Consider the following 26,732-nt stretch of genomic DNA (forward strand, 5'->3'; position numbering starts at 1 on the left):
ATGTTTGAATTAATTCTTTTTATATCCTGGTACTCCTAAAGGTATTCTTATTTTATGACACATAATAATTTTAATGAGAATAAATCTCAACATTATTCAGTTTTAAATTAGCACTGGCAATACTGAGAGACCAGGACACTTACTGATTTTACCTCAGCCTTAGTATTTGAAATCTTATGTAGTTCATGTACAAATATTTGAAATATACACACTAATACTACTACAAAAGCTGATTATCCCAAGGTTGCAACTTCCTTTCATAGAGAATATGTGCAACTATACTAGACAAATACAATATGTGGGGGGATGTTTTCTTTTTTATATATTCATGGGTATGCCAAATTCAGGATAGCAGTTTGGCAAATTAATTTCAATCTGTTTATGAGATCTGTCTATAGGCAAAATATAAAACCAGCCATCCGAAATGCATGAAAAGGACACAAACCCATTTCCAAAATTTTAAGCATTAAGTAGGTTGTCAATATGTTTATCTGCTCTCTAGCATTTCCAAGTCAATATAAAGAAACACATTTTCCAGGACATTACCTATCAACTAAATAGTAATTATAAGTAGTGGCAGTTCTAAATCATAATTTTTTTCCCGGCTTATTCAGCTCTGAAAACATATCTTTGTATAGGTCACCAGAAATATCTCACAGCTTTAAGCTGTATAGAAGATCAGCTCACCTGAACAAGCTGGAATATATTTTCCCACATCACTGTTTCTGCAATCTGCAAAATAAAAGCCACAGTTTTCTTCAGTGCTGCTTTATTTATATAACTGTGTAAATAAACTGCCAAATTATACAATAGCTTCCCAACAGGAAACCTGTCTCTAATACCACTTTTTAAAGGCAGATTTACATCCAGTGCTAGATAAACAGCAAAAAAAAAGAAAAGCACCCTTGCTACAGAGATTATATCACAACTTGCCTTAAGAAGCTATCTCATCAGTGTGGGGTCTCTACTGGAAAACCTCATCAGCAGTTTAAGGTGGCAATCTAGGATATAACATTGCATTTCTTTACCTAGTAAGTAATAATAATCATAATAACAATTTCAGTTATTCTTTCTTTGAAAGCTACTCCTGTTGTTTACCGGGCTTATTACTCTGTTATAAACAACTGTGTATTTTTGCTATTCTGACTCTACTCTAGGCTTAGAAAGAAACATCCTATTTAGGTCCCAGGAAGCTTACCAGATTTAGAGGCCAGGTAACACTTTCAGAATTAATATCTAGTATTTGTATCTCCAAAACTTAAATCTTAATTTAAGAATACTAAATCAGCTCATAATGTGCTGCTTACTGTTTGCACCTTTCCATGCTTAACTCGGTATTAGAGCAGCACTTTTCTCTCCTTTCTCACATAGTTCTTTTTCACAGAGAAATATTTCCTTGTTTACTCACCCTTGTAAAGTGTCTTAAAAGTGCGCTTTATAGAATGTTATTTTCCCCCCTCTTTATTCACAAAGTACATACCTACTTCAATAGTGAATTGGGATTTATCATGAAAACAAAAGGCTTTTTAAATACAAAAAGGCTTTGCTCCTATGAAAGCATGAAACAGACACTGTGTCTGATACTCTGTGCAAGGGATGATACTGTACCAAGGGGCAAGGGAAAGAGCCACCCACCAACAGGCTCTGGAGATGGGAAGGCAGGACAATCCCAGGCACTGGATCAAACAAGGAGTCTCATTTCAATTTTCGCACCACCATTTGGTGCACTTATCTCCACTAGCCACACTGTATCTTGGTCAGACCACAGTGCTGAATCTATTTTTATATGCATATGGCAGGTACTTTACCCCCAAAACATGGAAAAGTGCTACCTTATCTTATCCAGTTACATGAAAACCGGCAATAGAACAGCTAGCTAATGAAAGTAAAAAGAAATTTCTTTACATTTTGTTATTAAGCTTTTCTCAGTCTCTGAAACCACCTGTGGCCTAACTACAAAGAGAAGCAGAGGCTCCATCTTATGCCAAGAGAACACACAGGACTGAACCTGCAGGCAGAGAAATAGCACATGCCAATCACAAGAAGGCCAATTAGGACAAATGCATAGTGTAGTTCAGTTTTCCATGTACTGTTAGATACAAACTCTGGTCTCTGTTTTTTATAGTGAGTCAGATACTTATATGCACAAAATAAATCATTGAAATGTAGAATAAGACTGGTCCTGGCATAAATGATCTACCATCCCAGAACGTGATTTGGCTTTGCATTTGGGACTTTTTGGTTTGGTTTTTTTCTTTGAAAAGATGTTTCTTGAAAAACTTCTGGTTTAAGATGTTTTCCTACCTTCAACATAGTATTCCTGACTCAGCTTGACTTCACAGTAATTTGGTACTGTTTTCATGGTCACATAGATGTGTTGTGCTACATTGACTTCAATGCAATTGAACTGTACCTGTACCTGTTTAAAACATTTATAAAATCAAGTTTGTGTGTGACTTCCAGAATACATGAAAACCACTGATTATCAGAGTTAAGCAAGCAATATTCTTTATTTAAATTTATTTATATTTACAAGGAGCATTAAGCAGTCTCAGATATTGTAGCATTAAGAATGTAAAAGAAGCAGAGTATCATTACTTCTAATCCAGGATGTTGCTATCTTCTTCAGTTCCAGAAATCCAAGTATCTACAAGCTATCACATAATCCTAAAAGCATAGAAATACAGGTACCCAATGCTTATTGAACTTCAAAAGTTCATACTACCAAAAGTTACAGTTTGTAGGCATTTTACAAGCAAAAACACTTGCCGAATAGGAAAAAAAAGTCTGTTTAAACATTTAATGGTAACTTCAGCAAATTTGTTCATTCCAGCAACAGTTTGTGAGAGAGAAAGTAGTTTAGGAGACAAAAGTTGAGGTCCAGTTATAGCAGGTCATTCCCTCACTGATAGCAGTAACTATTAAAAATTTCATATAGGTTTTCATGTTGGATATACTCCTATTTGGTACAAAGCATTTGGAAGGTAAAAGACATCTTATGTCACCATTCTAGTCACTGAACTGAAACTAAGAAAATTTCATTAAATATGTTTGTTGAGTCTTGCCTATAAACTTACCTTACTCTAAAAGCTACCAATTGTTCAATTGCTGGCCCTGCATTGCCTATAGGGATGTTTGATCATCAAGTAATACAGAGCATAAACTGCAATTGCAGTTTGGGAGAAAACTTTGTTTCACATGTGCAATCAATATAACATTTACAAAGCACACAAAGTAACATATTTTGTATGGCATTAATAACAGTTACCCACCAGTAACTGAAAGCAAACATTTGTGTCTTTTAAACAGTTGGTCAAGGATGGTTTGGTTTTTGGTTGTTTTTTTTTTCCCAGTTGCAAAATTTAATAAATACTTCTGGGTTCAGTTTAGTAAAAAAATTGTACTCTGTTGTTGCAATTATTACCATGACTTTAGGACAGATGTGCACAAGTGCTTAGGCACTTGGCTGTCTTCTAGATGTGTGAATTCCATTGACATGGTTGGACTTAAATAAATCATATGTATCCACTTAAAATCCCTGTGGCATTGTGCTTCCTAGCAATTGGAGTTACAAAAGCTTCCCCACGATTTGGTGGGCACAAAAAGAAAGCTGGCAAAATTGATACAAAAATTAGGCTTTGCAGAGGCAGCTTCTCTTGTAAAAAGGTAAGTGGGAGAAGTACAAAAATGGTGGAGAATTGAATTTATAGATTATAAAAGGACATTTTGTTATGGAGTTTCATTTGACAATGCTGAAGCATACATTTCATCGCAGTTTTCCACAAAGTCAATAAGAGAGAAAAATAAGAGAGATACAAAGTATATTTTTTCCAAAGGCTCATAAACATTTAAATGAAAAACAACCCAAAAAGGGAGTATACCTTTTTTCCATTAAGCATCTTGCTTTTTTTTCTAGCAAATCTCACACTTGTGCACTGAGATTGCTGTGTGTCCAGTGAAAGAGAACATATTTCCAGCCCACGGATATTCTCTGAAATGAGTTAGGAATAGATTTCAAAAATATAATTTAGGCACCTTTAAGAAAAACAAAAAATAAATTAAAAGATACCATATCATAAGCTTTCCTTCTGAGTGAAAGGCACACGTATTTTCTCTCTGTTTAAAAAAGGGGCATTATATATAACACACATGTGGGGGTAGGAGGAAGGATTTAATACAGATTGCTATAAATTAAAGCTTTAATTGTGCAACTTCTTATGCAAATTTTAAAAAAATAAACCTATTAACTCTGAGTGAAGAATATCAGAAAAAATCTAAATGGTAACACACTAAGGACTTGAATGGCAGGGTGTTAGTAAAAATAGACTATGCCCCAAAAGTTTGAATGCTTTCATTTTATTTTAGTGTAGAATTGTAACTTCAGACATATAAACCATTTCTTCTTCTGCTGGGGAAGTCATTCACATCTGAATTACCAGAGCAGACAGAAATAATGTGTGTGCGTGCGCGTGTGCACACACCCATGTCAGGGTGAGAAAGAAAAGGGCAGCAGTATGCTTCAGACACTGGTAGAGGACAAGTGAAGTGTATTACGTTGGAAGTAAAAATTCAGTTGTCTCAAATTCATTATCTCAGTTCTCATCGCCTCAAGAAGGGCCATGGTTTTATCTTGGTTTGCAGTAAAATGTTTTCACAAAAAATATCTTTCTGATATAATTACATGAAAACAGCTTGGACACGAATATTGCAATACGGAACAAAATTTGGCCAAACAGCTATAAATAAAAAGTAAACAGAAATGATTCAGTAGCAACTCTGCTTCCTACCATCCAGACTCAGAGTTCCTTTAATGTTTAAATGTAGAGAGCATGTACTTCCTTGGACACATTTCATCACTGTTGAGATCTTCATGCTTTTCAGTACCACAGAAGAAAAAGATGCAGGAGCATCATGGCAGAAGCTGTTTAAAATGCCACCTAAAAATGAAAACACAAAGACAGAGAAATCTCATTGTGCACAGGATATCTGGGGGAGAGAAAGCACCAAAGGTGAAGCTCCAGCTCTACTGAAATCAGTAGGGAAATCACCACTGACTTCAGCAAAGCCAGTACTTTAGCTAAGACTTTCACATGGCCCACATAGCTAGTTGGTTTCACTAGCAATGCAGGGGGATTGGAAAGAATGACATTACAGATGGGGTTTGATAATAAATTTCCTGGCTTAGGGAAGTGTTAACCCACAAGAGGAAGGAATCATGCTTCTAACAGTTAAGGCTAGCAGAGCATACCTAGACTAATAGTGTTTTTAAACTATCAGATCTGGTAGATAGTGGCTAGACTAATCGTTAACTTTTTTTCAAAACCATTACCTGTATATTGTGAGCACTCTCATAGGTAGTATTTTAATTTTAGGACTGGCCGATGATCTCAATTGCTGTTAAAATATCACTTTCACACAAGAGGGCACCATTGCATTCCTAGTCATGGAAAAATCCCTCACACCTACAGGATTTCCTTCTGCTTTAGACCAGAACAGCAAGAGCAGAATAAATATTATTCAGGCCTTCTTCAAAGTGTAAACAGTAGGCACAGAACACAGCTACTATGTCTCATCTTATTTTCCTATGGAAATTTAGTCATCCCAAAGCCTTAGGACATCAGTTTGCACAGCCACCTTCTGAAAGCTAATGTAAAAGAAAAAAACAGTCTCAAGGCTGCAAATCTCACCAGTTAGCCATATTTCATCTCCTTCTGCTTCTCAGACTGTCCTGCCCAGAAATCAGTTAGTTATTTATGAATTATTTTGGTACAGTGGATTTAATCCTCAATGCATTCCTTGGGCTTCTCTACCTCACATACATTGTAGTCTCAAAAATTAAGAGTCCAAGAAACTATCAAAACAAATAACCAATGAATTGTGTTCTGTCCCTTAGCTTTGTAGTATATAATGCAGCATACCTCATTTTAGCTGTAACTACATCATAGCAATTTCTTTGAAATATTTCTTACCCTTCTCACTTCGGTCCATAGCATGAAAGTTAAAAGACACCCAAGTAAAAGTATTTTACTGCACATTCTCCTCCCCCTGGGGAGAGGCTGGAAGACCAAAAAAAACATCTGACTATTATGAGTCATGCTGCTTAACATAGTCCTAGAAGGAGTTCAATTAGTATGGCGAAGAGCATAGTATGAAACAGCAGTGCCACAATACTGCGGCTGCCATAAAATACAGGGTAACACTCTTAAATCATCAGGAAAGGATGCATCCCTCAATGTCTAGCCAAGCATTGCTGTCAAGCGTGGATGCCCACTGACTCACATGGAAGACATCCACAGTTCTCACAGAGGAAAGGTAGGATGTGGAGGAGGAGGAAGGACAAGGCTTACCCTTACTTACCCCTCCAATGAAGGAAAGTGCTCTAAATTTAAAGACTGGAAGTGTATTAACCTATATAGGACCTCTTTCTATATTATGAGACCCTCACTTTCACAGTGTCCAGTTGCAGCTGAAGCCCATTGTCAAGGATTGGATACTGATACATGCAGGACGTGGAGATAGGCTGACATAAATGTGATGCCTTGGCTTGAATCTGTCAGGCCTTAAGGTGCCCTCACACTTGGTATCAAGAGAAATAAGTCCTGCATAATACATATCAAAAGTCAGAAAAGACAAACGCTTCACACTTGAATCTCCACTCCTATCCTGGTTTTGTACCATTAAGCTTGGAGGCAACAGGATATGCTGATATGAACCAAGTGGAAAAGAATGGAAAAAACAAGGACACTCCACCTCAACTGACAGTAGAGTCAACTCTCAATTATCCAAGGTAATATTGTCAATGAGAGAAAACAATTTGTGCAAACCAAAGAAAAAACACTGATCATTCAAAATAGACAAATTAGGCTTTACAAGCAGTGGTGTACATTGACTTTTGAAAAATTTATAACCATGTTTCCACAGAGATGAGGCAGCCTTAAGAAGTACAGTACACAGCAGCCAGATGTGAACACTATATTCCATGTTCCAAGAATGGGTGGTGTAATAATCCTGAAGGTACGTCAGGATGCGTGGAGAGTTATTGTACAACACCCAATCAATCCACTCACAGTTACTTGGGAGGTTATTATATTGCAGAACTACCTGATAATTATTCGTAATAATGTGATAAGTGATGATTAGTTTTAGCTCTTTCTCTTAGCTCAAAAATATATTTTCTTGACTACATCGTATGACGTGCAGTTGTGGATACCAAATGGTACCCAGGACCAACTGTTTCTGCTTAATTCCTTGGTTGTTGGTGTAACTTTCTTGATCCAGGCCTATTATCTTGCCCATTCCCATGTCTGTGTAGAAATGATTTAAGGGGAAAGCAATGTATATGTATATATACACATTGTCAAATCTGACAGTTCTTTACAAAGTATTCCATTTGGATGAATTTGACCAGATTATTTGACGCTGCTTATTTTTAGGAGAGACTGTCATGACTTAATTGAATTCAATCCTTAGTTACCACTGCTTGAGGTATGGTATTATCAGATGTCACAAGCTTGGAACTATCTCAGGAGAATTCTAAGTCATACCTATGTGCGTTACTGACAATGGATCAGTATCAGGCAGATGTATAAAACACAGTTTTAGGGACTACTGTCTGTCCGTAAGCAGGGACGCTGTCCTCCTTGATCACAGTTTCTACCTTCAAACTGAGAACAAGTAAGTAATACACTGGATAAAATGAAATTACTCTTCCACTTTGGATTTTTTCCATTAATTTTAGGATACATTTTGACAATTGCAAAATATGCTGCTCATTAATAATAATTTAAATTGATCATATCATGCATGAGGATATTAGCTTTGGATCACAATAAATATAGGATACAAGGAAGAGCTGACAGAAAATAATTTTCATGCAATAAATCATCACAGTATGAGACTCATTTCTAACTAATTCTTCAGTAAACTCCTACCTTACCATCTTTTAATCCCCCCGTTAGTTTTCTCTGGAACACACACCTCTCCTTTTCTCACGAGTAGTTTGATCTACACCCCAGAAGACATAAAGATACATCTTGCTACACAAACCATCTGATGAGTAAATGTTGCCTGAATTTTATGTTTATGAATTATAACTGTAATTAGCCCTATATGAGAGAGGGATTGTTGCTGTAATAAAAGATTCCTTAATTATGGACACATATAAGCGCAGGCATAAAGAAGCCAAGGCTTATTATTCAGCATGTAGACACTTTCCTTGTACTTTTGCCATCAGCTCAACCACAGCAGATTATTTTTTTATCTGATGATGCAGCAATCAACCCAGAACTGTCACAACAGCAAAACACACCTTATGTACACTTGGATAATAGAAGCCAGAGCTGAGCAATGAATACGCAATAGAAATGATTAGATGGATAATTTGAAGCCTCAGGCAAGAAGGTGAAATTGGAGAACAGAAAAAAAAATGGCAGAGAAAACCCATTAATAACAGGTCCAGGCCAACACCTAACAGAAGATCCTAACTGTTGGGTTTTTTTCTGGTATTTCTTCCCTACAAGAATTGTAAGAATCTGAAATACCTAGTATACTGACAGTGCTAAATTTTTGAGCGTATCTAAAGCACACTAAAATTGCTTCACTGGAGCATCATTCCATGAGTATAAATTACAGTAGCATTTCAAACCTATTTGCATATGATTTACCACAGTATCTGCTGCATCTGTGCATTGGGATGATTCAACAAAATTCATAAACAAACTAGATATGCTCTCCTAAGATAACCACATGGTGCACTTCAGTTAATATATACCAAAATTCACTACTTAAAAGTACTTACACCAATTATGAAATTGATTAAATTTCAGACTAGCAGCCTCTCTTTCACAATAGATTGCAATGCACAGTAAATTAGACCAGTTTCACAGTTGTATGTTCAGAAAATATTTCAAACTTTCAAGGACATGGGACAACGTGGTGATATACCATGCCAAATACATTTTCTGAGAATGTAAGGCTTTTTTTAAATCATTGATATATTGATAACAATGTCTGGATATATTACAGTGCATTTCAAATACTACAGTAGCCCTTATGTACTACTAAGAGTCTAGAAGAGCAGGAGGGAGAAGGCAGAGTCAAAGCTATGTTGCCAAATACTACTGAGCTGATAGCTGCAAATTCTAGGAAATAGTGTCATCTATTTGTTGCAGCTAAAAGCAATGACTACTGCAAAGGTGCTCTATTATACCGTTAAGGTCTTTTAAGGTAATTTTACCTCAAATAATAAATAATAAAAAGAATGACTATAGAAAAGGAAGTATGGAAATTAGTATACACCCACTGTTGCACAAGTGAATTAGGATGAAGACTAAAAAAAATGTTTTTTCACCACCCCTATAAGGCTGAGTCATCCTACATGCTACTTGTATTAAAGATAGCTGATAAGTCATTTTCAGGCAGCACTGAAAACCTACAGCTAGCTCTGCTTCATGTACATAATCTTGAAAGATAAGGATCTTCAGTTTACAAACTCTTCAGCGCCCAATGTCTATATCCAGTTAAAAGCTAAACATCTAGTTTAAGCTTACGTCCATCATCTAAGCACCTCTGGCAGTCAACAGAGAGGGAGAAGCCCTGTCGCATCCCTCCCAGCACATAAATCACCTTGTCCTAAAATGGGTTGAATGAATCACCACCTCGTGGTACCTGCAGTGAGTCTCCACTATCTAGATCTGCATTTGTGTAATACCCAGCACAGATTTTTAACTCATAACCAACAGTATTGCAGGTGTCCTTCCCTTTGAGACTAGGGTTGAAGGGTTTGGTTTCCTCAGCCTGTGCTGCCTGAGGGCATGAAGGCATGCTTCATCTAGGCAGAGCAAATGGCAACGCCCCTGTTTCTTCTTCTATCTTCCACGTAGTTTGCATAACTAGCAGCTCAGCTGCTTAATCCTAAAAAGATTCATTCACAATCCTTGAACCAGCCACTGATGGTTCGCTCTGCTCATCAGCAGAAGACTAGAGACTTTTTCAGATGGGACTTTCAACTGCATCCCTTCCACAGCTTTGTTCTTTCTCTCCACCTCAACATGTGTCCCATAAATACCATGCTTTCAGAGCAAGAATCATCACAGCTGATGTTCAGCTCACGGCCCACACCATAGCATCAGCATCTCACACGCTTGTGGCTCAGGATTGCGGTTGCTGCCTGTCTGTGGACTCCGCCACACAGATCCAGGAAAGGCACTCTGGAGACAAGCAGTGCTCAGAGCTGGACCTCCAGCTAGGACTGTCCTCTCAGAGGGGACTGCCTGCAAGGCAGCTGCCTCGTACCTCCCTGTCAAGTGACTGTGTGCACTGGAGGAGTGATTGATGGAGGCTTCAGAGTTCAGGTAATTCAAGAGCCTATGTTATTACTGTAGGCAATAATAATAAGTAGAAGCAATAAAAACATGTGAAATGACTAAGCAATTCTCCCAATTACCATCTATGGTAAGGAAAATTATAAAGCAACAATGCAAAGTCATTATTAACCTATTATTTATCAGAGCCTACCAATTTCCAATGTTTTGTACATTACCACAAACTGGTGGTAAATACTGTCATGACAGTGACCTGGTGTCACCAGGAAAGTGGATATATTATCTGCAATAAATTATGTTTACTTTTCAAAAACAAATGTAGTAAAAACATGAATGACATATACTCACTGGAAGGTTTGCTTTTACAATGAATCCCCTGCAAACAGAAACAAAAATATTATAAAAGCTGAGGTAACAATAAAAATAAATATTGCTTTATCATTGTATACAAATATAAACATACCTTAAACAAGTAAACATATTCACAGTCTACAACAGAAATAATTTTCAAGACAAAAAAAGAGATTTTTCAAATACAGTGAAAATGCACATCACTACTGCATATGACAGCCTGATACATATGGGGACACAAGATCAGCATTAGCCTTATTTTCATGTATTTCTACTGAGCTGCAATTGTTATAAGTACTACAGTTCCATCAAATACAGACATCATTTTATCAAGTACTACCATTCACACTGACCAATAGCTTATTTATTGTTTTGTCAGACTTTACAATGGACTGCTTCATACCAGGGCAAAAAACCCAAGTGATTTTTTAGTGGAAGACATCTAGAACACTACTGAATATTACATAATTTTTAGAAGATCACATTAGGCCAATGGAAGGAAATATTACAATAATCACAAATGAAGATTAGAAATAAGACTTGCCTTTTTATTTCTGAGAACTATCTGGCTCAGAATCCTGAAGATGAAGTTACTCAGGCACAGTACTTACCATGTTCAAATGGGAAAGTGTTTTTGTAAGAGGCATAGTGAACCTGACACTGAGATTTTAACAAGTTTCCAGCTATCTTTCAGACAGACTATATCTATTTTCCCAGTAAAATAAACACTTAACCACACACTAAAATTCTGTAGAGTATAAAAATAACAAATCTTACTTTGAGGACTATGCATAACATTCTAAAGAAAGACCATTACTTAGCCAGCAAATACCGTTTTATGCTGTTCTGGCATACAAGTTTCTGACATAGCACTTATACCAATATTCCTTTGTATACAGCATATATGTTCTCCTTTGCTTTCCTTTAAAATCAGTGTCTTATTCACAGAGATGCTTTTGTCACACCCACAAAAGAAGCAGGCACCACCTTGTCTCCTCTGCTCTCAAACAGACTGGCAGCTTTCAGTCTTCTTAAAACGTTTTAGGATCTTGTCAATAAGCCAACAATGTATGAGTTTTAGAGCCAGCAAATTCTCTCAGTGGACGTTTGGAAGTTCTCCAGTTGTAGACAAACACAGAGACTGCAGCCTGGGTAAGCATTAGCACATCATAAAATAACTATTGCTTGGTCTTCCATGAGGCTTTTGTCCACAGGTAATTCTGTCCTCCTCATAAACATAGCTGTAGAGCAAAATCATATTATTGCTGCAGGTGAGAAATGACAGCATGTTAGCTACCCTGTGGCAGCTGCCTAGAGTACCCGAGAAGTGTGTTTTCTGTCCTTCATTGCTGCTTTTAAGTTTGTAGCTAGAAAGCTTGTTTTTAAAGAAGACCTTTAGAAAACCAGTGACCAGTATCCAAACTGTATTAGTTCTCATTCCTTTATTCTTTTGGCACTTTTATTTTTAATAATCATTTCTGGAGCTAAGCTGTCATCTTTTACAATTGGCCGTTTGTTACTATGACTCATAAAAGTGCAGATGCACAAAAGGTGGTATTTTAAACCACTTTTTATAATAAGACAGAGATGTTCATATACTTTCATAGACTGAAGATTACAAAAATTACTTCTGACATTGTTAAAGATACTACTTCGGCTGTTTCTACACAATACTACATCAACACTCAAAGAAGTAGGGCCTGTTGCGATAGGACAAGAAGTAATGGTTCTAAACTAAAAGAGGGTACATTTAGACTGGACATAAGGAAGGCATTTTTTACAGTGAGGGTGGTGAAACATGGGCACAGGTTGCCCAGAGAGGCGGTAGATGCCCCATCCCTGGAAACATTCAAGGCCAGGTTGGATGGGGCTCTGAGCAACCTGATCTAGTTGAAGATGTCCCTGGTCACTGCAGGGGAGGGGGGACTAGACGACCTTTAAAGGTCCCTTCCAACCCAAACTATGCTATGATTCTGTAAAGGAAATCAAACTTCTTTACATAACTGTTCTAAAACTGAAGTACTTCTATTTCAATTGTTTCATAAATTATTCAAATTCCCCTCAAGGACTGAAAAATGTAACTGATGAGGCCTCATTTCTGCTGTAACATGTTCATAAAAATATTTGTCATTTATTAATTATTTCTGCTCCCCCCCAAAAAAAAGCTTCATCGGTAGTTTGCTGATTCTCCCAATGCACATTCATCAATAGAAAGAAGACTATAGCTTTCTGAATAATTCAGTGCAACACTAAACCAATAGAAATGGAACATGCCAGCTCATATAAAACTACTGGAATTTTAACTGCTGTTTCAAAGCCCTGATTTTGAATTATTTCTAATCAAACCCTGCAGGAATATGCAGAAGGACAATTTGAGTTCAGTCTCTTTATTTGAGGTTCTCCATGTCCTTAGGGAGTAGAACAGACAAATATACAAAATTACTGCAAAAAAATTGAGCGAGTGAGTTAGGGAGCTAGCTTTCTTGGTAAGCAAACCTAACTGTTGGATCAAGTGATTGCTGAGCCACTGCTTACTGGAAGAAATTAATCTCTCATGAGGTTGATAATTTAGCAAATTACTTCCGTATTTTTAACTTCCTATTTTGCAGCCAGACTATTGAAAATATTTTGGTTAGGTGGCTTGAGAAGTTCCCAATTGTCAGTCAAAATTTCTTAGACCGTCATCTTTAAACTAACTTCTCTAACCATTCTTTCTGGTTGCAATCATGCTGCAAAAATTACATTGAAGTAAATGACAAAATTCTCACAAAACGCAGAGGATTCAGCCTTTTACTTAAAGAAGGCCAGTGCTCTGGAGCCCCTGTTATGACACTGGAAAAAAGCAAACTGTATGTAAATAAATTATCTTAAGTTACAAACATGAAAAAAATCCCACCCACTTCTGTGGGACTGTGGGATGATGCAGAAATCCTCCTATACCTTCTAGTCTATCCTAATTAATTATCATTTTTCACTATTGCTCAGGTGAATCCTACCATCTGAGCACTTTCCAGTACCATCTTGCATTTATTTTCTCATCTTCTCCTTGGGAAAAAAGAAACATATCTATCAGTGATTTTTGTTCTGGTAGGAAGATGTTTTGTCATTCTTGGGCACTTGTTTTTTTCTGAGTGAGGATTTGTTGGGAAGGTTTACATAAATAATCAAACATTTGCATAAACACTTGCCAGTTACAGCGAGCATTTGGTCGTAGCTCAATTCCTTATTTTTAGTGTCTCTTTTTATTTTACAATACCAAGGGGGGGTGTGTGTGTGTATTTTCTTTTATAATCATTTTGCAAAATAGTCAAAACAGACTGTTTGTCTCAAAGAACTCAAATAAATTAACCAAGTTCCTCTCCCACTTTCTATATCTTTTGTTTTCAGGAATTTTCAGTGATGAATGCAATGGAAAAACATACCACACTAAAACCAGAATGGAAATTTTCTTCCCCTTTCACAAATGCCATGGGTGTCTTTTATGAAAAAATAAGATCCTGAACACGATAGTACATTTTACTCCTATACAGAGAGCATCTTTGATTCATATCTGCTTGGGCAAAGAGCCTAAGCAAAATATACTTACACAATGCACAAACAGTTAGGGATTTTCCTATTTCCCTAGGGTTTTCCCCATTTCTGGTATTACTCAACTGTAGCTAGAGGTTATCTGAACAGACACCACCAACGTGCAGCATTCTGAATAGAAGGTGTGGTGCCAACTTTTTATCTAGCACAGCAACTTCTTCTCAATCTAAGCCAATTGTAATATCACTTTGTTTTGTTTAAAGACTGTAGAGAGAAGAAAGTGAGATCAGCAGAGGAAGACTTGGATTTCGGGGCACAGAGAGTATTTTCATGAACTAAAATTGCCAAGGAAAAGAAACAAAGATTAGATCTGCTTCCCATTTCCTCTCATATCTCCAGGCACTGAATCAAGCACAGATTTGTGGAAATTCTTCCCTGAATGTTCTGTTATGCAGGAAAGAGTCTGAGGCAAATTTGGTTTCACAGTCTACCTGTTAGCTCTGTTGCACCTCGTTCATAGAAGAATTGGTGGCAGCTCTTCCACAACTCCATAAGTAATAGTAATATGCCTGAAAATGCCTTAAAATGTATTCTTTAATTGGGACCAGGTTGTCAGACACTTAACATTCATTCATTAAGGTGCTTACATTAAAGTCAGTGAATGTAAAGTGAACAGTTTTTCCCCCTTTTGAGAGATCCCCAGTGGCAGTGCTATTACCCACATTCCTACTTTAGATTCAACTTTCAGAGAGGGCAGAGAAAAAGGAACAAGACCATATTCTGATGTTTCCCTCTATTCCAGCAATTTTTGTTCTTTGACCACCATTAAAATTAAGCATGGGACTGTACATATTCTTACAACACAGGGAAAGTGCTCAAATTGTAGCCAAAAGGCTGATAAAGATGATGAATTTAATCATGTTATTTTTGATTCCCAGTCGAGGCACAAATCCATCTTATTCTGCACACAATTCGAAAAGATCTCCCAGATCACGGGGTCTAGTCCCCTGATAACCATAGGTACCACATCATCTAATCCCTTTCAAAAACTGGTAAAGATTCATTTTAAAATCAGTCAGCCTTTCATGTACACTGCTCCGACGTCCAAGACTAATCCAGAAGCCAAGTTCTCTGCCAGCACCAAATCTTTTGATTTCTAACATAAACACAATAATGGTTAGCTTGTATTGACTTTTGATTGTGCCCATTATCTTTTCATTTAAATAGATGCTTTCCACCCTGGAATTTAATTTCCATTTACCTACAACCAGTAATATACTTTTTCTCAGCTTTTTGCGAGACTATGAAAGCCAAGTTCTTTTATTCCTCCCTGATAAAACTGGCTTTCCTTCTTACCATCACCCTTCTCAGCAGCTATTTCTACTTTAATGCATCTGTCCAAATGGAGTGACCAGAACCACACACAGTTCTGAAGACAATTTCCCACTAAGGTATATTTGTTGCCTTGTAAAGTGGTGATATTCTTTGTCTCAATTGGGAGCAGCACAATCATGTCATATCTTCCAATACAGAGAGGGACCTACTTAACCCTTTCTCTGTAAATAACCCAGCAGCAGCCTTCTGGTCTCCATCTGCTCACCCCATTCAATTCATGGAAGGAAGAGCCTACAGATGCTGGGCCATAAGAGTCCTAAATGGTGTCTCATGGCCTCTAGTGAAAAACCTGACAATGCTGTGATCTCAATCGCTTCCATAAAGAAAAAGGTCTTTGAGCAGTGGACAGCCACAGTCAAAGTGACATGGATCTATACAATTTAAGAACTTTGGATGGAAACAGAGAGGATTCAGAGCTGTATCATGAGCTCCTCAGACTATCAACAAATGACTAATTTCTTTCACAGAGACATACAGTCCCAGAAACCATCTAGGGAGAATTTCACAGCTGGAAACAACTGACTATGCTTTAGCTTTTTCCAGAGCTATTTTCACATGCGAAGGAGATAATGGCTTTGCACTTTACATGTCCTTGATGCTGGTGGGGATTGGAACCTCACACAAGTTTTCTCATTCTATTTTTATAAAGATAACTACTGTATTTATCTTACCAAATGTAAGGAAGCAGAGGTCAAGTATTTACACAAAAAAGCATGTTATTGGAAATGGGTGAAAAGGAAAAATAATAGGCCTACAGAACACACTTGGAAATTGAATAAAATTGTGGCTGTATTTACTGAGAACCAGAGGAATTATAATGATTAATACTCATACTATGAAAATTTATAACTGTTAAAAATTCATAGTACTGCTGATACAGTGTCTCCAAAAGACCTTTTCTCAGAAGGACCATCTGTATTGGTTTTGATGTCATGTGTAATTACTTTCATTGCAAAGGTAAAACTATCTTACTGATGATCCTTTTTAATTTTTGGCAAACCACAATGTTGTTCTTCAACTTCTACTGACAATGTGGTGATCAGATACATGTGAACAGCGTGCAATGGGATCAGCTAAGCAATCACAGAAGGAAACATCTGGACTGTTATCCATGCAGAAAAGAAATAGGCACCTGAACTTACAGCAAAGCATTATTTTGGACTACTTTGAACTACTGCTTCTACAAAAGCACCTGGATGTTGCTCGATTTTTTTTACAGAATGCTAAAACCAAAACATCTGAGTCACGCCTACGCATTATCCAACTCCAAGTCTCTCTGGGTGTATTCCAAGCTGAAGAAAAAACATCCCATCACATTAGTGCATTGCTGAACCTAAGAGGATAAGTACTACTGAGAAGTGGGATATCAAGCTCAGGCTCAGCACAGTGCTAACGAGGCCACACACTTTTTGGATGAGAGCTGGCTTGTGTCCAACAGAGCAAGGCAACATCTGCCTGTGTAAACACCATGTTGATGTGCTCTCAACTAAACAGTGAGCTGACAATCAATAAACAGGTAAGAGATTATTTGGTTTATTGAAGATTATTGGACAATCTTCAGTAAGGCTACACAGTGGTCTAAAGTATAGCCTTTTACCAATTTTTGTTTTCTGCACCATTTGCCATTTCACGTGTATACATGAATATATGGACACTGTCCTCCACAACCTGCTGTTTCTTACAAGGCCAAAACTTCCATTACAGTCTAGCAGCACTTCAGTAATACTGGTGTCATGGTTTAACCCCAGCCAGCAACTAAGCACCACGCAGCTGCTCACTCACTCCCCCCCCATCCAGTGGGATGGGGGAGAAAATCGGGAAAAAGTAGTAAAACTCATGGGTTGAGATAAGAACGGTTTAATAGAACAAAAAAGAAGAAACTAATAATGATAATGATAACACTAATAAAATGACAACAGTAGTAATAAAAGGATTGGAATGTACAAATGATGCGCAGTGCAATTGCTCACCACCCGCCGACTGACACCCAGCCAGTCCCCGAGCAGCGATTCCCTGCCCTCACTCCCCAGTTCCTATACTAGATGTGACGTCCCATGGTATGGAATACCCCGCTGGCCAGTTTGGGTCAGGTGCCCTGGCTGTGTCCCGTGCCAACTTCTTGTGCCCCTCCAGCTTTCTCGCTGGCTGGGCATGAGAAGCTGAAAAATCCTTGACTTTAGTCTAAACACTACTTAGCAACAACTGAAAACATCAGTGTGTTATCAACATTCTTCTCATACCAAACTCAAAAACACAGCACTGTACCAGCTACTAGGAAGACAGTTAATTCTATCCCAGCTGAAACCAGGACAACTGGAGCACATGACTAACACAAGACCCTCAGGCCCCTTAGATTTTTGTCCTTCTGTTTACATGCTACTATTCAGGTATAACAGAGATTTCTGTCTTCGAGTCAGTATGTATTTCCTCCTGCACTGTACTGATGCAGAGGAATCCTATTCCAATATTTTAGCTGGACTGCATGTGGCATATAACGTCTTCTGACCATTACTGTGGCTGCATAGCTGTATCCCTTTTACAGAACAAGTGAAAGAGTTGGCAGCACAGTAACTATATTTCTGGGAACTCTTTGCAGTGACATGCATTTATCCTATAAGTGGATGTCAAAACAGTATTGCTTTGAAATCTCACCACTGGGAAGAATATTCCCCCGTTGTATTCTTTTTTTTAAGTGAATTGTATGTAAAAATAATGCTGTGATACAAAAAGGATCTACATACAAACCACTTGCTTTCAAATTTATTGGACCAAAGGGAGCTATGACAATCTGAAATAAAAGCTGCTTGTTCTATTGTATGCTTCAACTCCAGGACGAGAAGCAGAATTTGCCTGAAGCAACAGTATGCTCTAGCTTCTTTATTTAAGAAATAAAATAAAAAAAAATTTAAAAAATAGTCAATCATTTTGATGTCACGTTTCCTAAAATATTAATACAAGTTGTTAACAAAACAAAATTGCATACAATAGACAAAGTAAAATTAAAATGCACTTTGAATGCCATACCCTCAGCTGGTATAAATCAGCATCATCCCATGCATAGAGTGTCAAAAATTTCAGACCACTCAGCTACTTGAAAGGACAACTAATCTACCAAATCAGCACTTCTAGTCTAACAATGAGACAGGGACATTCTAACACAGCATTAATGGTTATTTCAATGAATGACTGGAGATCTCATACAGAGGATGAAAAAATGGAATCAAAGAAATTTAGGGCAGAAGGGGTCTCTGGAGGTAGCCAAGTTCAGCCTCCTGCTAGAAGGAGTACTTTCACCAACACCAGATCAAGTCAGCCATTACTTTAGCCATTTCTTGAAAAACTGGAGGACATAGACTCCACAAGGTCTCCAGACAACCACAGATAACCCATGCTTTGAGGTTAGGTATAATGATCTCTGTAGCACAGAAGAGGCTACCAGAAAAACTTAGTCAAGATCCCTCAGCAACACTGACAGCACTGAGACTTGCAGCCTCAGAGGTGACTGGAACCAGTGGGAAGTGAGATTGCCACAGAGAAGGAAAAAGAAAAAAAAAAAAAACAAGAACTGAAGTGAACGTTACGAGAAGACACCCTCCAGGATAGAATTGCTCCTCCTGCTGCTGCTGGAGGCAGTTGTTTTTTCTTTTGGAAATACTTATTTTTCTCGTGGCCAGAAGAACTTTTTCTATTCCAGTTACTGTCTTCTCACACTTCCTAACACTACTGCTCAGCAAAAGAGGGAATATATTGCAGGCCTGGCTTTCCAGTGCTCTGGCATAGATGGTGAAGCCCTCACCGTCTTGCTCTAAGCAACTACTCATTTTGCTTATGTTAGAGTCAGTTCCAGGAGCAGAACACTGCTTCACTGTACACTGTGACCTTCATAAGTGATAAATGCCATCCTGCTCACATTCACACAGTGTGAAGGACTATGGTTGAGTGAAACTCTTTCCACTGATTTGAATGAACTTTGAATCAGATGGAAGTGGGGAAAAACTTTTTGCCTATTGTGATGGTTTGACCCTGGCTGGACACCAGGTGCCCACCAAAGACACTACATCACTCTCCCTGCTCAGCTGGACAGGGGAGAGAAAATATAATGAAAGGCTCATTGGTCGAGATAAGGGCAGGGAGAGATCACTCACCAATTATCATCACTGGCAAAACAGACTCAACTTGGGGAAAATTAATTTAATTTATTACTGGTCAAAATCAGAGCAGGATGATGAGAAATAAAAACTAAATCTTAAAACACCTTCCCCCACTCCTCCCTTCTTCCTGGGCTCAACTCCACTCCTGAGTCTCCTGATTTTCTCTGCCTCCTCCCCCCAGTGACATAGGGGGACGGGAAACGGGCATGCAGTCAGTTCATCACACGTTGTCTCTGCTGCTCCTTCCTCCTCAGGGGGAGAACTCCTCACACTCTTCCCCTGCTCCAGTGTGGGGTCCCTCCCACAGGGTCACAAGTCCTGCCAGAAAACCTGCTCAAGCATGGACTCCTCTCTCTCCATGGGCCCACAGGTCCTGCCAGGAGTCTGCTCCAGCGCGGGCTTCCCACGGGGTCACAGCCTCCTTCGGGTGTAACCACCTGCTCTGGCGTGGGGTCCTCCCCAGGCTGCAGGTGGAGATCTGCTCCACCATAGACCTCCATGAGCTGCAGGGGGACAGCCTGCCTCACCGTGGTCTTCCCCACGGGCTGCAGGGGAATCTCTGCTTTGGCACCTGGAGCATCTCCTCCCCCTCCTTCACTGACCTGGGTGTCTGCAGGGTTGTTTCTCTCACATATTCTCACTCCCTTCTCCCAGCTGCTGTTGTGCAACAGGTTTTTTTTCCTCCTTCTTAAATCTGTTCTCCCAGAGGCACTACCACCATTGCTGACTGGCTTTGCCTTGGCCAGCAGCGAGTCCATCTTGGAGCCAGCTGGCATTGGCTCTGTTGGACAAAGGGAAAGCTTCTAGCAGCTTCTAACAGAAGCCACCCTTGTAGCCCCCCCGCTACCACGAAACCTTGCCACGCAGACCCAATACAACTATACAAACTTCAGCTTTTATGCAAAATAAGATTAAGTCAGCCAAATCTAAAAGAGGATTTATGTACCTGAAACATGATTTAAGCAAACTGTGGTAATCTCAGCCAAACACCATGATACCATAATACCCTATTAATTCGCACCTAAAACTGGAGGCACCTAAGCTTATTAGGCACCTCCCTTTCTGATCTGAAAGTTCCCTGGATGCATGTAGTTTGGTGTTTAGTTCATGACCAGAACGAAGCTAGAATGACATCCAGCTCATGCCAAAGCTCACCTGTGAGACACCTGCGTCCCCCAGCATAGCTTTCTTTCAAACTGGAAATATTAGAAGAGGAAAGCATATTCCAGCTTTTATGCTCCAGCTATCAAGTCCTAACCTCAAGGGACAGCCAGGTTCAACACCCTCATTACCCTGAAACAGTCGTAACCCTAAATTGTCTGTTTGCCACACTGCCCAGTAAATGAGAGGGTTTCCCAGGCCCCCTGTCAAAGCAGTGATATTGTTTAGAGAGGAAATGAAAGAGCGATGGTCTGAGAGAAGGACAGGCAAGATGCAGTGTGATTTTTAAACCTGAGTGCTTTCAACATTCAAATGGGAGATCTGTTTCCTACTTCAAAGGCCACTTACTTACATTTTATTTTAAGCAGTCACGAGGAGAAAACCCAGAAGTTGAAACTTTGGAAGAGTGGCTCTCAGCAGCCACTCTAAAGAGAGAACATCAAACTCTGGTTCATAACTCGGGTGCCTGGGCTTTAGCCAGTGAAGATCAGTCTAACCCAGTGCGTAACTTTTTCCCTTGCCTAACTTGAGGCAGCACCATGCTGAGCATGCAGGTTTCTCATGCTGCCCTGACAAGTCACTAATGCTTTCTCATGATCTCCATTTAATCTGTATTTAATAACCTGGAACCATAGGAAAGGAGCAGGGTCATAGAATGCATGAATGTTGCACAGATACTATCCTGAAATGTTGGGGGTGGAGGGGCTTAAAAACAAAAATGAACTTGCTAATCCCAACGCTGCCAGCATGGATCATAAAGCCATAGTAAAATTTAGAACAACAAAGCACACTTGGCAATAATTTCTTATAAAAGTTTCAAGACTTTGGAGGCCATGTGTCAGGGCTGAGACACCCTTCAAATCCATGGAGAGAAAAGCAGGAGCACGTGTTTCTGGTTTTTGTAGCTCCCATAAAAATGGTGTTTCTCCCTCTTCTCCTTACACAGAGAAAAATTTCAAATGTAAATAACTTGGAACTACCCCTGATTATAGCTCTTTCTGCTGAGAAACATTTTTAAATGTTGACTTTGGTTTTATTCCAGCCTTAGCTTGTTATGTTGTTGTGTAAGGATGTAAGGTCATACAAATGATCCCTCAGGCCATGCTAGAAGCAGTGGTAGAGTAGTCTCGGATGGCAATCCTGAGAGGCCACTGCATTCCTTCCTGATGCCACAGTATCAGTTAAGGAACTGCTTCCATTAAAGATTTAATGACAAAGATGCCTGACTAGCCCTAATTGTGCTTGCTTGACTTACAGAAACACTCTAGCCACAGCAAAATGAGGAAAATCTTCTTAGTACCTGTAGATGAAAACCTTTTTTTTGCAGCTGTATACTTGAAAATTTTTGAGAGACAGGATTATTTCCTAACTATTCATATTTGTATTATTATGGCATCTGAAAGTCTTAATCCTACATCAGAAATCTTATACCAGAATCCCTGCATATACCAGAATCCCCATGCCTTTCCTCTCCTATCAAGAGCAACAAAAGCCAAAAACACCTTTCCCTGAAAGAGCTAGCAGTGTGAAAAATTGAAAAATGAAAAATGAAAAATTAAAAAACGTTCGAAATTTGTCATGTAGAAAAGCCCTACTGAAAATATCTATATGGTGCATTCCAGCTGAAACATTTGCAGTTTGAGATAACTGATATAGAATCTAGTTATGAATAAATTTGGAAATGCTAAGGAATAATAAATCATATAAAATAGAAAATAAAAAATAAGTACTCGAAAAATCATCACATGGTCTATTTCTCTTTTTACTGGTAACTCATAATTTTGTGGGGGTTTGGTGTGGGGGAGAAAAACAAAAAAACAAACTATGGAATAATCATATAGTTTGGCTTTATCTTGTGTATCTTCCACGTACTGTAGTTCCTAAAGTTAGCACCGTCCAATTAAAGGAGGCAGAGGTCCAAAAGAAGGGCTTCCAAAGAGGCAGGATTCTACCAACAGTACAACAGCAGCATTGTTTCACCTGACTCTCCAATCACGCTGCTGTCCCTAGAGGCAACAATAATTCCTGGGCATGGCCTCAGCTTAATAAACCCATCAGTGTTCAGTACCTTCATATGTTGCTTCACCCATCATTTTTCATGATAGCCCTTACTCACTGAAAACCACCTATGCCACACATTCCCCTAAAAAGTGCATGTGGTTTTTTCCCCCTAAGTGGAAGAGAAACAAAGCTACAAAGGCAGACTGAATGGTTACACAGATGTGACCATGCTGTAAAAATTATTCTATTATATCATATACAAATAGAATATATTGAAAATGAGGGGGAAAAATTAAAAGAACACATACTACTGACCAAAACTAAGCATGAAGCATGATACTATAATGAGAATTGCAAAAATAAATTAAAAAAAACGAAACACCACAAATGGGGAAAAATTACAATACAAAGATATCAAAATTTCAAAAGTAATAGAGAAAACTGTCATTGCAGTCATGGAAGGAAGAACAGCAGGTCAGGGAGATGAGGAAGTGGGAAAAAGATCAAGGAAGTTTGCATATGTAGGGATGAAAGGGAAAAACAAAACTGGAGACAGTGTAATGTATTAACTGCAATAAATTCTATTTCCTCAAAGTTTTTCCAAGAAAAGACAATGAATGCACATCTAGTACTCTACAATATTGTTTATATGATTCATACTTTCTGAAAATATGCAGGCAAGTAGAGGCAACTCCAAGACAATCAGTTTTCCAGAAATTATTGAGATTTACCACACATATTCAAAGCAACTAAGTTGAAACATTTTCTTGCAAGAGAAAGAGCCACAGATAACTTGAAAAGTAAAACTAAAACTCTCTTCATTTTTGCATAGACACTTCCTGAATGAGATTGTACATCCCATACAGTTTTTGTGGTGAGTCCCATATTTTGTGTGCTGAAAGGGCAGGATATGCAATACAGCAAGACAGGTTTTGACTGTTGGCTGTTCCAAAGGACTAAGTTAAATCTAACTTGAAAGACCATCTTTAGATCCCACAAAAGAGAAAATGATGAATGAAAGCAGAGCTATTAGGGTTAGAAAAGAACTCAGGATACCTTCTACTCTACATTTCTGCCTTAGGAAGAATGACCTTTATCTGAGACATATGTGAGAGAGATTTTCTTAGCATGTGCGGAGATCTCTATAAGCTCCACAGGCAATCTATTCCAGTGTTCAGCATTAGTTACTGTGACTTTCCAGCTTATTCATGACCTCAGAAAATTCTGGCCCAGTGAATTCCTACAGTTGCAAAGGCAGGGTCAGGGCTGCAATGTGTCCATATCACATCTGAGTATACATGAATTTACCGGTTCTGTGATCATTCCTAGCCAAGTAGTTCAGAGCTGGTCTGAAACTTCCTCAGCAACACAGTGCTGTTTGGTGTATATTTTCTGTTTTGTGTTTTTAAGGTGGCAAATAATTTCCTGGCTTTCAAAAACAGCCCATAAATGTTAACAAAATCAGAAAAAAAAGTTTTACAAGGAAAAATATTTCCCTGAGAGTATGAAAACTACACTGAAAACATCTGTGCCAGAGTTGATATACAAAACCTAGGGATCTCTTCCAGCTATGATGGTAAGGCAAAACATAGAACTTCAAATGTGGGTTCCTGGTTTGAACAGCCTGGTAGCCACAGCATGGTGCATAGGAATTCATAGGTCCCAGAAATCAAATGATTTTCAGTGAGACATAGAAGGAAACTCCTTTCTTAGGTCCCAATTACCTACCTATCTGGGAGTGAGGCCTAGCTTCTCAATGCTGAGCCAAAAAGCCAGGAGAGTATCCAAAGCTATCCTTAGAAAGAAGTCTTTTAAAACCTCTTTTTGTTCCTTCTCATTTTTGAACATCCCCTGGTTCTCTCCCATGCACAGGCATTCCACCTACAAAGCAGTCAGTCAGACAGCAATATTCTGCAACTGTGGAAAGCACCTACTCCCAAATCTCAATATTCACCACTGAGCTTTGGGTTCAAATGGAGCTGAAGGATACCTTCCCTCCCTAAGATGAGGGCTGAGAAAGATTTGTGTGCTAAAATTCGCTGCCAATAATAAAGGTCAGCTGCTTCCATCTCCTGCTGAGCTTACTTATATATCTTTTTTTTTTTTTGTAATATCTACCTCCTGCTACAGGTACTGATTGCACATACTTATGTTGACGTCTCAAGGTGGTGAAGCTTCTAGCACTGCCTTGTGTGTCAGTTTCAGGACATCTTGTTGTGTCCAGTTCCAACATCTGTTAATTTTGTGCCCCCAACTTTCATGACTGTCTGTAGTGCCACTGCTCTTGCTGCTTGAGTGGCTTATCTCCTTCCAGACCTTGCAATCTTTTTCCAGAGTTCTTGAGGAAGGGAGAAATGAGAAAGAAAAAAAAAAACCAAGAGGCACCATTTCATTTTCTGCAAGTTCTGAATTGCAGAGCTTTCTCCATCTCCACCTCTCCTGAAAGATGTGGTGGTAGATGCTCTAATAATGAGGAACACTGGAGAGTTTTGTAAGTCCCTGCTTGTACCTGTCACTGGCTGTTTTCTTCTCAGGGGGTGAGGAAATGGGATGGCACCCAACCAGTGGCATAGTACACAGCAGGAAACATAGAAGCAAAGTGTCTCATCATTGCCAAGCTATTTTTGACCCTAAGAGTAAATGTAATACACAGTCCAAGAGATAAGTCACCTAAACACTTAACTGCAGCTCTCCTGACTACCAGCAGAGAAGGCAAGCAGGGGTGTCTAAGCAAATGGGTTAATATCACTCTAATACAGTGACTCAACAAGATTGAGCCCCTTAAGTATGACTGCTTTGACTAATGAGTACTTAACACTTAATTATAGTATTCAAAGCACTTAATTAAAACGCATAATTAAGACACATCACACAGGAAGGTCAGCACTATTTTGTACTTGTGAAAACTGGAGAAAGGAAATTACTTGAATAGAGCCACACAGGTGAGACAATGACAAGCAGGGATGCAAAACGAAGGCATTCTATCTAGGGCATGCTCTCGTGGATTGTATTGCATCTCAGCAACTATTAGCAGAGGATGTTTTATATTTTTATGCATCTCCTCCAGTTATCATGTATATCGATGCATACACAAAAAAAGTCTGTGATGAATCATCTGCCTATGTTGGGACTTCACACTGTTATCTCTGTGTCCCTCTCTCACTCATTCTGAGGAAGCCAGGTGTCTGATCAGTCTCTTTAGATATTTTCCATGTCTAATACTAGTTTTTCAAACAGATTTTAGAGAACAACTGAATTATGCCACCTAGATTATCATGTCCATTTTTTAGAGACTTGGGATCACTTTTAAAATACGAATTGCTTTCCTTAATAATGAACAAAAAATGCCAATTTATTTCAGCTGAGTTAGTGGCCTAAGGGTTGTATGATATCACTGGTTTTGCAGTGTGTATTATTCAGCAAGAATGGATGGATCCATGGCATAAATATCCAGTAAAGAAACACCACATACTTCAACTATGAATAGCATGAACACGCAGCAACTATATCAAGAATTTGCTGCCAATAACCTTTATAATTGCAGGGAAATCCCAGATTCAGTTTAGGGTTTCCTTCTTTATCCATGGACTTTGGAAACATTACTACATTTAATGGCAGACAATACAAACACTATTTCATAGTTTTCTGGAGATTTTTTTTTAAATGCAGTGCTCTTGATCTTTACCAGCTGTTGAGTCAAATTTGGCATAAGCCTGTTTCTTTGTGTACAGCCTGCAAACAATATGGATCATAAAATGAGTAGGGCACAAACCCAATTTCAATTGCAGGCTGGGATTCCCCTATGCTTTCACAGGGAAACTAG

General features: G+C 38.7%; 1 protein-coding gene across 1 annotated transcript in view; it reads right to left on the reverse strand.

The window, feature by feature from the left end:
• The window catches only part of IL17REL (interleukin 17 receptor E like), a 47,481-nt gene that overhangs the window by 17,487 nt on the left and 3,262 nt on the right, over positions 1–26,732 (reverse strand). The window contains exons 2-6 of the mRNA XM_075026785.1: positions 10,671–10,698; positions 4,788–4,937; positions 3,882–3,991; positions 2,305–2,419; positions 688–732 (exon numbers count right to left, since the gene is read on the reverse strand). Of these exons, the coding sequence (XP_074882886.1) occupies positions 688–732; positions 2,305–2,419; positions 3,882–3,991; positions 4,788–4,937; positions 10,671–10,698 (448 nt within the window). The remainder of the gene's footprint in view (positions 1–687; positions 733–2,304; positions 2,420–3,881; positions 3,992–4,787; positions 4,938–10,670; positions 10,699–26,732) is intronic.

Source organism: Buteo buteo, chromosome 4 (assembly GCF_964188355.1).
Source record: "Buteo buteo chromosome 4, bButBut1.hap1.1, whole genome shotgun sequence".
NCBI classification, from domain to species: domain Eukaryota; kingdom Metazoa; phylum Chordata; class Aves; order Accipitriformes; family Accipitridae; genus Buteo; species Buteo buteo.